Here is an 11,116-nt window from a genome sequence, read left to right as displayed (position 1 = left end):
TAATAAAAATAATGTCATAAAATATAACATGATATCTACGATATTTAGTAGGTATGGCTGCACTCAATTCAAATAGATATAAATAATAAATAATAAATAATAAATACAGGTGGGTGGATGTACTATAATTAATTATTGGTCTACACATGCTTCCAACAGCCACGTGATTCTTATGCTATCCAATGGTGGTAATTTTATTTTTCATATTGTTGTGAGACACGTGTCGAGATTGCGCTTGTACGTATGTCTCGGGGTGTTATGCACCGCCTACGTATACAAACAGAAGCTTAACACGCTCACAACACAAGTAGCGTGCCTTTATTTGTTTCCCACTTATCGTGAACAAAACCCCCTGCACCAAGCTGTCTCTGTGAGCTATGACCCCTGCTGTGGAGTTTACTTCTCAAGAGACCCATGAGGAGAGCAATAACCAACGGCTAGATGTTAATTTCATTCACCAGCTGGATCTAACGGCTGGCAATTTGTCGCTTCCTAACGAAATTTTCCTCAAAGCAGCCATTTCTCTCAAGGACCAGGTATGTGTGTGTGTGTTCTTAGACATAAGCTTTTAGGATGTGTAGGTTAAGTTTCTGTCACTCTCTGGCTCCTGTTAGCTGAGCCTAGTGGAATCTGTGTGTGTAGGTGGTGGAGATGACGTGGGAAGGACGTTGCGGTACTAGTGCGGGTACGCGTAAGATGGTTGACCCGACAGTTTATTCGGGTTTACTTGGTACGGCTTTCACCTGCTTGCGGTCGTATGAGGTTACCGGTAACCAGCAAGACTTGTTGTTATGCTACGAGATCGTTGACGCGTGTGTCGCTGCCGCACCTGCATCTTCAAGGTAATCTATTTATTTATTTGTATACCTAATTTTGTTTCTGGGTTAAAGGTTTGGAGGGAAGGGGCTTCTGCATTTTGAAAAAAACTGTGTTGGGACGTCAGGTCGTTTTCATTACAGGATAGCTGGGAACGTGTTTTTATTGCTCTTTTTTGTGAAAATATCTTACACGTGTTTTGGTGGTTGTGAGGTCCCTTAATATTTAGCCAGAAAAATAACTTAATGAATTTTGTAAGGTAAAATTTGAATGAGTTGGATTATTGGCTTTTACTTGATGCATACCTTCGAGAGAAAATGGCCCTATTCGGCAATATTGCAATATTAAATATTAGTTACTAAGCGCTCTCGTAGCTACCGGCTGTTTTACTAGCCAATAGCTATTGCCGGTTATTGGTTGATTATTTATATAATAATTTAAAATAAAAATATTTAATAAAAATAATTATTTGATGAGTTGTTAAATATAAAAATACTGTTATTATGTTAAAAGCTTAGAGAGTTTGACTAAAGTTATGTTACATTACAAGCGATTTTCAAGCATGGCCAATATGTTCTTTTACCTCCAGACAAGTTATAATAACCGTCCCTAACTTAGTGGATATTTTATTTTAGCCATTTAATTCTAATTTGTTAAAATAAAATATTTTAATTTTAGTTTTGTTTTAGAAATAATCTTAGCAATTTTAGAGGTTCATTTTTTTTAACTAATACTAAATTAATATTTAATCAAAATAAATTTATAATTTTATATAAAAGCTAAAATATTGATAAAATATCATATATTATTAAAGTATTACTTTAAAATTTATTATTATTATTATTATTGTTGTTGTTGATGTTACAAAATAAATTTTAATTAAGAATAAATAACATATATATATAATTAATAATTTTATTAATAAATTTAATTAAAAAATAATTTATTAATAATAATTATTAATTAATTTAATCATAAAGGTAAATAAAAGAAAAAGAGGGCAAAAGGATAATTTTATTATTTTTAACCAATAACTGTGGTAGGTGAGGAAGATTTTTTTCTGAAATTAAATTAAATTTAAGTTGAGAGATTTTATTTTAACAATTGAAATTGAATGATTGAAATGAAATAATTACATAAGTTAAGAGATGGTTGGTGCAATTTACCTTTTACCTTCTAGAACCTCTTTAATTTCACTCATTCACTCATGGGAAATTTCCCTCATAGTAATTAAAAAATGGGAATTTTTTTTTTGTTTGGTACAATTGACTGCAAGTAAACTTGAGAGCTCATAGCCCAATCTTTTGTTGTAGATTTTAAATTAATGTTCCTTTCCTTCAAAACTTGCCAATGTCAGTCACATACCAGCACTTTCAAATAATTAAAGCTGTCCAATCTTCTTTTTTTTTTTCCATTTCAAGAGTGTTTCCTTTTTGATAACAATTGATCATTTTCCCTTTACTTTTAACTTCTCAAATTAGCAGAATTTTCTTTTGAGTGTTAAAAAGGAGGAATTATAATCAATGAAATTTGAATCTTGACCGTGTTTGTCTTAAATAGTCTCATCTTATTCACCAGGAGATGAACTCATCTTTACCATTAAATTAAGGTACTAAAAGTTAAATTTGTTTTGTACTGTCAACAAAATTTGTATTTGGATGGAAACAATTTTTAATTATTGAAGGGTGGTGATGAGGGTAAGGCCGTAAGGGCAGTGAGCCTTTTGTTTGCTATTAGTGGACCTTTGTTTTATTATAATATCGGATATAAGTGGATGCTATTTTATTTGCTGTATCTTTTTTGCTTTCTTTGTAATTCTTGATTTGATATCGTGTATGTACAGGCATGTTACCTTCTTATGTGGTAGAGGTGGAATATATGCTCTTGGAGCTGTGGTTGCTAATCACAAAGGAGACCAACAAGGTTGCGACCTGTTTTTGAACCTTTTCCTTGAGGTATTATTCACTAGTTCTGTCCTCCTGGAAAGCTAAAGAAAGACATGTCAAAATTAATTCTTGAACATCTGTACTTCATTCCTGCATAACAAGAGTCTATCATATCCATATCTCATTTGATAATCGTTCATTTATATATGATCAAAACCATGAGAAATGCAATGACAAAACAAGGTAAACTGATCCCTTTTAGGTAGCGCAAGAGAGAGCCCTCACAATCGGACCTGAGGAAGGTGGTTTCGGAATGTCATATGACCTTATGTATGGACGAGCTGGGTTTTTATGGGCTGCTTTGTTTATAAATAATCATCTTGGAGAAGGGACATTGCCAAATGATCTTCTTCTGCCTGTTGTTGATGCTGTATTAGCTGGGGGCAGGGCAGGAGCATCTGATAATCCAGCCTGCCCCTTGATGTACAGATGGCAAGGGACAAGGTATTGGGGTGCAGCCAATGGCCTTGCTGGAATCTTGCAAGTGCTACTTCACTTTCCTCTCTCCAAAGAGGATGCTGAGGATGTTAAGGGGACTTTAAGGTACATGACGAATAACAGGTTCCTTCATAGTGGAAATTACCCATCAAGTGAAGGAAACCCAAGGGACAAATTAGTGCAGTGGTCTCATGGTGCAACTGGCATGGTCATCACCCTGTGCAAGGCCTCACAGGTAATAATTAACTTAGTAGTACTTTATTGAGTTTATTCAATGTTAGTTATAGCTAAACGAACTTTTGGCTTCAGGATTCATCTATTGCAGCAAATTTTCTTTGCATATAACCCTTCATCTTTAATTCAAGTAACATAAAATTCCCTCGTTACCTTCAGTAGTTGATTTATAAGTTATTTATGCTGATTTGACATTTATCAAATTGAAAAATTATATTTTCATAAATTGAGAATTTCGGATAAACAGATTTTGGGTTATTAAAATATGTGCAATTTGAATCGTCAGGTAAATAGAGAACATAAATTTTGTTGACAAGTGTCAAATTAATAGTATGAAAATATAATTTTTAATTTGATAAGTGCCACTTGAGCAAGAATAACTTAAAAATTGGCTACTGGTACTGAATAGTGATTTTACATTCCTTAAACTAAAGATTAGGAGTTTTGTGTAACAAATTGAAGTTTAGTTACTTTATTATTACATTGTACCGTTTATGTAATTTATCTATTGATTTCATCATTTTATTGCTAATTTACAAAATAAATCGCTTGAATTGATAATTTAGTCAAAAGTTAAATGCGATCCATGCAGCATACCAATTTGCTTTCTAGTTTCTTCACAAGTAGTTCTTCAATAATAAACGTGAACATTCATGAGCTTTGGTAGAGATTGCCTGTTGTAGGCTAGGATTGTTATAATAATGATTGAAGCTGGGAATAATAGAGCACAAACCCAGGAAAAGCTAATAGTTATGTGAGAGAAACTTTTAAGGACTTGGGTGTTTCAACTTTCAACTCTGCAGGTTTTTCAAAATGATAGAGAATTTCGTGATGCTGCTATAGAAGCAGGGGAAGTTGTGTGGAAGAGTGGGTTAGTGAAGAAGGTGGGACTTGCTGATGGTGTAGCTGGAAATGCATATGCTTTCCTTTCCCTTTACCGTCTTACAGGAGATAGCATATATGTAGAGCGAGCAAAGGCATTTGCGAGCTTCTTGTATCACAATGCAAGTAAATTTGTGGCTGGAGGAAATTTCGGCGGAGCTGATCATACTTACTCTCTTTTTCAAGGACTGGCTGGAACAGCTTGCCTCTGGTTAGATCTTGCAACTGAAAGGTCCAGGTTCCCTGGTTTTGAACTTTAGGTGAGAGGTGAACATGTTCAGTTGAAATCTATATTTATCAGCATGAAATGTAAACCTAACATGTATATACATGTATAAAAGATATCTAATTCACATATGACGGGACCTTGAATGCATATTTCCGAGGGTTGATTTACCTGAAACTTTGTGGGATTGTAGAAATCTAATTCAGCATTTTGGAGGTGCAGGAGCTAGTTCATGTTCATTGCTAGGTGTGCAATAATGCTGATTGTAGAAATGTTTATATGTATAACAAGCGGCATTAGGAGGCAGAACTAGCTTCTGCACCTTGCACAGCGTTAGTAGCCCCTTCACACGCATGTTGTAAGAGCACCTCCCATGGTTGATTTAACAATTGACTCCATAGAATTCAAATGAGTAAGTATGAAATGTACATCTTTAGGCTAATTTAAGGATAGAGGTGTGTAAAATTAATCTAAGTACTTGTTTTTTCTAAATTAAAGGAAGTGTACAAGGTTAAGTGTTACTCTGAGTAGTTGTTAAGGGGGTAAAAAAACAATTAATGGTGTAACTACCAATGATATTTGGTGGGAGGTTAATAAAAGAACTTAAATAAAGTATGGGGTTACTCTATTTATTAAGTTTTATGTATTTGTCTGTTTGATATTTGTGTGAGATATATGTGTTGAAACCTGGCTCCCTAAGAATCCCTATCGTGGTTCAATATACCTTAATGTTATACTCTGTTCTGCTTTGATTTTTACAAAGACAGCTACGTTTGGTGTACCTTGTTTCGGAATACCTTCCTTGCTTGAGTGTACTCTTTTTTTTTTTTGGAAACAATGAGACTTTCATTCATGAATAACAGAGTAAAAACTATCCTCTGTTGAAAGGGAAGATAACTGAGTTTTTGCTGTTCTTGTTTGTGACGGAGCATATTTCTTTCATTCGTCTACTGTTCACGTTGGCATGTTGCTTCTATTTAGAAAATGTTCGTTCTTGTTATGTATTTTATTTAATTTGGCTAATAGACAATTTTGGCATAATTCATCCTCCACTTAATTTTTAAAATTGAGCATCAAAATACGTTCATATCATACTGCCATGTGGCCTCCTGTTATTGTCAAATTGACTCCTTATATTAGTCACTTGATATGATAATGGAGCCACATCAAGGGATTAATCACAAAATGCTAATAATATTAGAAAATTTTTGCTACCGTTGGAGATCCTGTTGGTTATTCTAATCCTGCAAATAAGAGAGTGAAGTTAGCAACCTAATGGTAGCTACTCTAACAGTTAACTCGGTTATTTGATTGTGATTTTCAAGAATGAAAGTAAGAAAAAAAAAGTGTCAGAAGTAGTGTTCCTTATCCTTTGTGTGTCTTTACCTTTTATAGCCAGGTTTTGGATCATTGGAAGTTGTCACTTTTAGATTTCAAGCGTCTATGTCTCGGTCCCGTATGTTACCGGGCAAGTGGTATCAGAGCCTGATTATACTTCTATGGTATATACTTCAAAGGTGAGTAAGGAGATTTTTGCTCAAAAATGTCTTGTCAAACACCTACACCTTCTGACCAAACATTTCTCCAACAACCCTCTCCTTTTGAGATATTGAACCTTACTGCTTCCCTCTCGTTCTCTTCTCCTCTTAGAAGAACTCTTTCTTCTCGCATTGATAACCTTGTCGAAATAGCCACCTTACCTGAGGACGCTCAAGTTGGGGAATCTCTTCTCCCTTTTCCAAGTCCCTATAATATCTACTGGCATTCTGGTTCTCTCACCAGAAGCATTAGATCTCTCATTTCTTCCAGAAGATCTCTCACTAAAAAATATGTCCAAGCTTCCCGGATGGACCAATGTTCCCTCCAAAGCTCCTCTGTCGAACAATATGTTACTCTGGAAATCCCTCCTCCTTTGATTCCCAAATGGAGACAAGAAGGGTATTCTCACTTACACTTTGGAGCAGTAAGACTTATCCTCAGTCTACATGGAAGACATGGACTCCCAGTAACTGCTAGAGTATCACTTCTTGACACTAGATTTCTCCAGTGTGAACATGCGGTCATTGGAACGTGTCTTATCACTCTTCATGCTGGAACTGTGGTATTAACATTTTTTTCCCAATTATAATCTGTCCCTATGAGATCCTCATCTCTGCACTGCTCTAAAGGTACAAGTCCAGCTCATGGGAGTAGAACAAGTGACGTCATCAATGATGGCCACTTTGCATCATCAGATTATTTACAGGCTACAAGATCATGCAGTAGATCTGTCACAGCCCTCTATTTCAAATGATGCCTTACTGGTGCTAGCAGACACTGAGACTACTCCAATAGTCCAGATACCTAGGCAGCTATCTAGAGGTGAGCTTCAGCAGCTCATTCCAAAGACCTGGCTAACCAACTATGAAAAGCTCCATGTAACCTTTCAGCCGATCCAAATCACTGAATCCTCCTTTAGAAGAAATCCTAATAGAACAGTACAAACTAACTTTCAGCCACCTAGGCATTCCACAGGTTCCTTACCTGTATTTCAGACCATGATGGTCCAACCATTAAAGGAGGAGCAAAAGCATTATCCTATCAGGGCAGTAACACCTGACAACCACTATGTTTATCCCATGAGGATAGATGGTCATTGTCCCTGAGATCTCCCATGATCTGGCATGTGCGACCCATATTGTGACTGTTGTGACAATTATTGGGAAAATGAGTATGACCATCCTCTGTTAGACAGAAATTGGAAGAAACTTACCAAGCAGTCCAGAGCTTCTTGCAAACCTCCTCAAATTCTCAGAGAAGATTATCTAGACAATAGTCCATGGATAGGCATCCATGAAGAAACTAAACAAAAGAAGCCTCTTCCAATCTATGAACTTGCCTTGGAAATCATCAGAAAAGAAGGATGACTTTGTCCTCCTGCTTCTCCTCCTGCTCTTCCAACTCCACCTCCTGCATTGCCTTTGGTGCAACCATGCATGATATTTTCCCCTGTCTCATATGAAGCGGATTTTCCCCCTCTAGCTCAACAGACGGATCAGCAAACCAAGGTCTCTACAAGACCTTTTATCCACTCAACCAAAGTTGACACTGAAGGCCAGACAACCCCAATCACTCAAGCTGAAGAAGTTCTAAACTGGCAAACAAAGAACACAGCGGTTCAAAACAATACACTGCAATGGATTGATTCCAAAATTGATCAAGTTCTTACAAAAACTCAACATGTTGATCAAAAGGTGGATTCCTTTACTGCATTTTCCCAGAATATGTACAGAGAATTGCAAGGAAAAATTGTGCTTCTTGATAAGGATCTTAAGTCCTTGATACAATAAAGGAGATTTGGTATGGAGTTTACCCAAAAAGAAGCTGAGATCAGAAAACTAAAGAAACAATTGGTTCAGGTTGAAGTAGATCTTCACAGACCAACAGAAGCACCTGCTTCTTACAGCCCTTTCTCTGCCCCAAGATCACAAAATCCTTTCATTCCAACACCTGAACCTTCCTACTCTCCTTTTGGTCCTTTCAACTACTCTTATGATCCTACTCCTGTAACTTATAATCCATCTCTCTTGTTTCATAAACCAATACCTCCTCCAGCACCCTCTAAATATGAGCCTAGTAGTTTATCTTCTTCTGATGAATCCCAAACCACCAAAAGAAAAATTGACAAGGGCAAAGAAAAGATGCATCCTGAACTACCATCTCAGCACATGATATCTGTTCCTTCTGACTCAGAAGATGATTCTTCTCACAATGAAGATGATTTTTCCAGTGATGATAGTGAATCTGGAAAAATGGATGTTACAATGTTACTAATGGCTGATCCTCCACAGTAACCAACCTCATATCAAACTGGTCCTTCTCCAACCACGGATTCTACTAGCAGCACTATAAGGCCTCCCCAGGCCCAAGATCCACATGTAGAAATACCTGAAGATGATCCAATATTAGATTTTGGTCTTCCAAATGCCCAACAACAGTCTAAGCCCAGCTCAGGCCCATGGTTCACCTTGGATGACATACCTCCTTCCAAATGGAGATGCCACCTTACAGAATTCAAAGCCTGGCTAGACGTCCAGATGCTTTGAGAAGGCACTGATTCCCATGTTGTTCTCAGGGAATTCATTTCTTGAGCCATTGGTACTCTTCAAGATTGGTTTGCCTCCCTTGGAGAATATCACAAAGCTCAATTCTGCCATTTAACTATCCTGCAAGCAATCAATGCCATCTTCGCTGAATTTCTCGGAGATGCCTCTTTATATAACAAGCAATTGCGTCAAGAATTCTTTGACATGTGTTGTTGTTCCTTAAAGAGAACAGACATAGAAATGCATTATCAGCGTATGGTCCAACGCTACTATCTGCTGAATGGCTATAATGATATAAACCTATGGCATACTTATATTACTTCTCTCCCAGAAGCATTAAAACCAGAGCTACATCGTAGCATTGCTGCCACCCTCCATGCTATGAATGGAGAAATACACCAGATGACACTGGCTTGTTTGGAAAAAATGTGCGAGCAACAGAAATTATTCAAAGACATTATTGACAACAGTAAAACTTTGAAGAATGTCTGCTAGAAGTCCCACATTGCCATCAAGTGCAAAGAAAAGAACTATGAATGTAAGCCTAAGAAGAAAGGTCATTATAAAAGATATTCCGGTTCTTCGGGATACAAGCCTCCTTTCAAACATCGAAAGGGGAAGAAGCCAGTTCGATATTTCAAGAAAAGAAGAATGGGCACGAAGAAATCTAATCGCTGTTACATTTGTGGAAATTGTGGGCATTATGCAAAAAATTGTCCAAAGAATCCAAACAAAGCTGTCAAGCTTCTACAACACATTCAACAAGTTTCTCATATCTCTCTGGACCATGATGACATTGAATCCTTGTTTTCAGAATAAGATGAACCTGATACAGAAACTATCTTCTCCCTTGGAGAAGTTGATACTGATTTTGACTAAACTTAGTCTCCATCCTCAGAAAGTTCAGAATCTGACTCTGAAGCCCATTACCCATTTTACCTGGCCCAAAAAATCCAGTCCTCTCGACCTACTTACAACCCAAACACTATCACTATCCCTATCCCTATCCCTCTAGTCCCATTGCATGTCCTGCCCAGTAAGTATAAGCGGCCCATAAATGTTATTGGATTTCTTGACACTGGAGCCCATAAGAGTATGATGAATCCAGCCATACTCCCTCCAGAATATTGGGTCCCGCACACAGAGTATTTCAAAGCAGCTGATGGAAACATTTTCAAAACTAGCCTGATTACCAAACAACCCATTGGTATTCAGTTCTTTCCCACCTGCATCCTTTGGACCAAGATCATTGGATCAGACCTCTCTGAAAAAGACTTGCCGATTGGATTTGATTTCTATCAGCAAGCAAAACACTTGAAGATTCTGCCAAGGGGATTGAAATATAAGAGACACTTCCAACCTTTTACTTCTGTTCCTAAACTATATTCCTTAGCAGATGCCTCAATGGAGTTTCAAGAGCACAAAGAACTTCTCTTAAAGTATTGTGCAAATTCTCATGCACAGTTCCATCATCATCATCCCTTATGGAGAAACCCAGAGTTCTTTATCCATCTGCTATTTAAGTTGAATGAAGACATAAATCCCACCAAGGCATCACACCCGAGGATGAATCCAGCAGATCTGGCTTTGGCTCAAGAGGAATGTAAACAGTTGCTTCAACAAGGCCTAATAGAAGCCACATCCTCTCCATGGGCTTGCCAAGCTTTTTATGTAGAAAAACGATCTGAAAAATTAAGGGGTAAGAAGAGGCTCGTAATTGACTATAAGCCTCTTAACCACTTCTTACAAGATGACAAATTTCCACTACCCAAGCCTGAAGCCCTATTTACCCAACTTCATGAAGCCCACATCTTTTCAAAGTTTGATCTCAAAACTAATTTTTGGCAATTGGGTATTGAACCCACAGACAGGCCCAAAACTGCATTCTGCATTCCCACAGCTCAATACCAATGGATTGTTCTCCCTTTTGGCCTAAAGATAGCACCTTTTGTTTTCCAAAAAGCCATGAAAAAAATATTTGATCCCATACTCCAGAGTGTCCTCATCTACATTGATGACATCCTACTATTCTCAAAAGATGTCATGGCTCATAAAGCACTTTTGACCACATTTCAATCTATAGTGGAATCCTATGGCATAATGTTGTCCGAAAAGAAAAGTTCTTTAGCACAATCTGATATTGATTTCCTTGGGATGCGATTTAAAGATGGAAGATACCAGCCGGGGCCACACATTGCAGAAGAATTGCTAAAGTTCTCTGACAAAGACTTGTCAATAAAATAGATACAGTAATTCCTAGGCATTGTCAATTACATCAGAAAGTTTATTCCTCATGTCGCCACTCACACCTGTAAGCTTTCAAAGATGCTCAAGAAGACTGCAACTCCTTAGGGAAAAAAAACAAACAGAAGCAGTCAAGGCCCTTAAAGCAGTGGCCTTAAACCCGCCACCTTTGAAGATTCCCAGCATAGAACACCGCACTCTCCAAACTGATGCCAGTGATACCCACTGGGGCTTTATCCTTATTG

At 37.3% G+C, this 11,116-nt stretch overlaps 2 protein-coding genes across 2 annotated transcripts; both read left to right on the top strand.

Moving 5' to 3' along the window:
* The first annotated feature begins 289 nt into the window (after nt 1–289).
* On the top strand, nt 290–4,710 carry LOC110659192 (lanC-like protein GCL1). The gene is made up of 5 exons (XM_021817058.2): nt 290–536; nt 643–842; nt 2,660–2,771; nt 2,965–3,435; nt 4,238–4,710. The coding sequence occupies exons 1-5, from the start codon at nt 378–380 to the stop codon at nt 4,574–4,576; spliced, it is 1,281 nt and encodes a 426-aa protein (XP_021672750.2). The 5' UTR covers nt 290–377; the 3' UTR covers nt 4,577–4,710.
* Nucleotides 4,711–8,867: 4,157 nt separating this feature from the next.
* LOC131169402 (uncharacterized) lies at nt 8,868–10,871 on the top strand. The gene is made up of 2 exons (XM_058128625.1): nt 8,868–9,096; nt 9,526–10,871. The coding sequence occupies exons 1-2, from the start codon at nt 8,868–8,870 to the stop codon at nt 10,869–10,871; spliced, it is 1,575 nt and encodes a 524-aa protein (XP_057984608.1).
* The last annotated feature ends 245 nt before the right edge of the window (nt 10,872–11,116 follow it).

Source organism: Hevea brasiliensis, chromosome 10 (assembly GCF_030052815.1).
Source record: "Hevea brasiliensis isolate MT/VB/25A 57/8 chromosome 10, ASM3005281v1, whole genome shotgun sequence".
Lineage (NCBI taxonomy): Eukaryota > Viridiplantae > Streptophyta > Magnoliopsida > Malpighiales > Euphorbiaceae > Hevea > Hevea brasiliensis.
The sequence above is the reverse complement of the archived record's forward strand: the minus strand, read 5'-3'. Positions and strand labels throughout refer to the sequence as shown.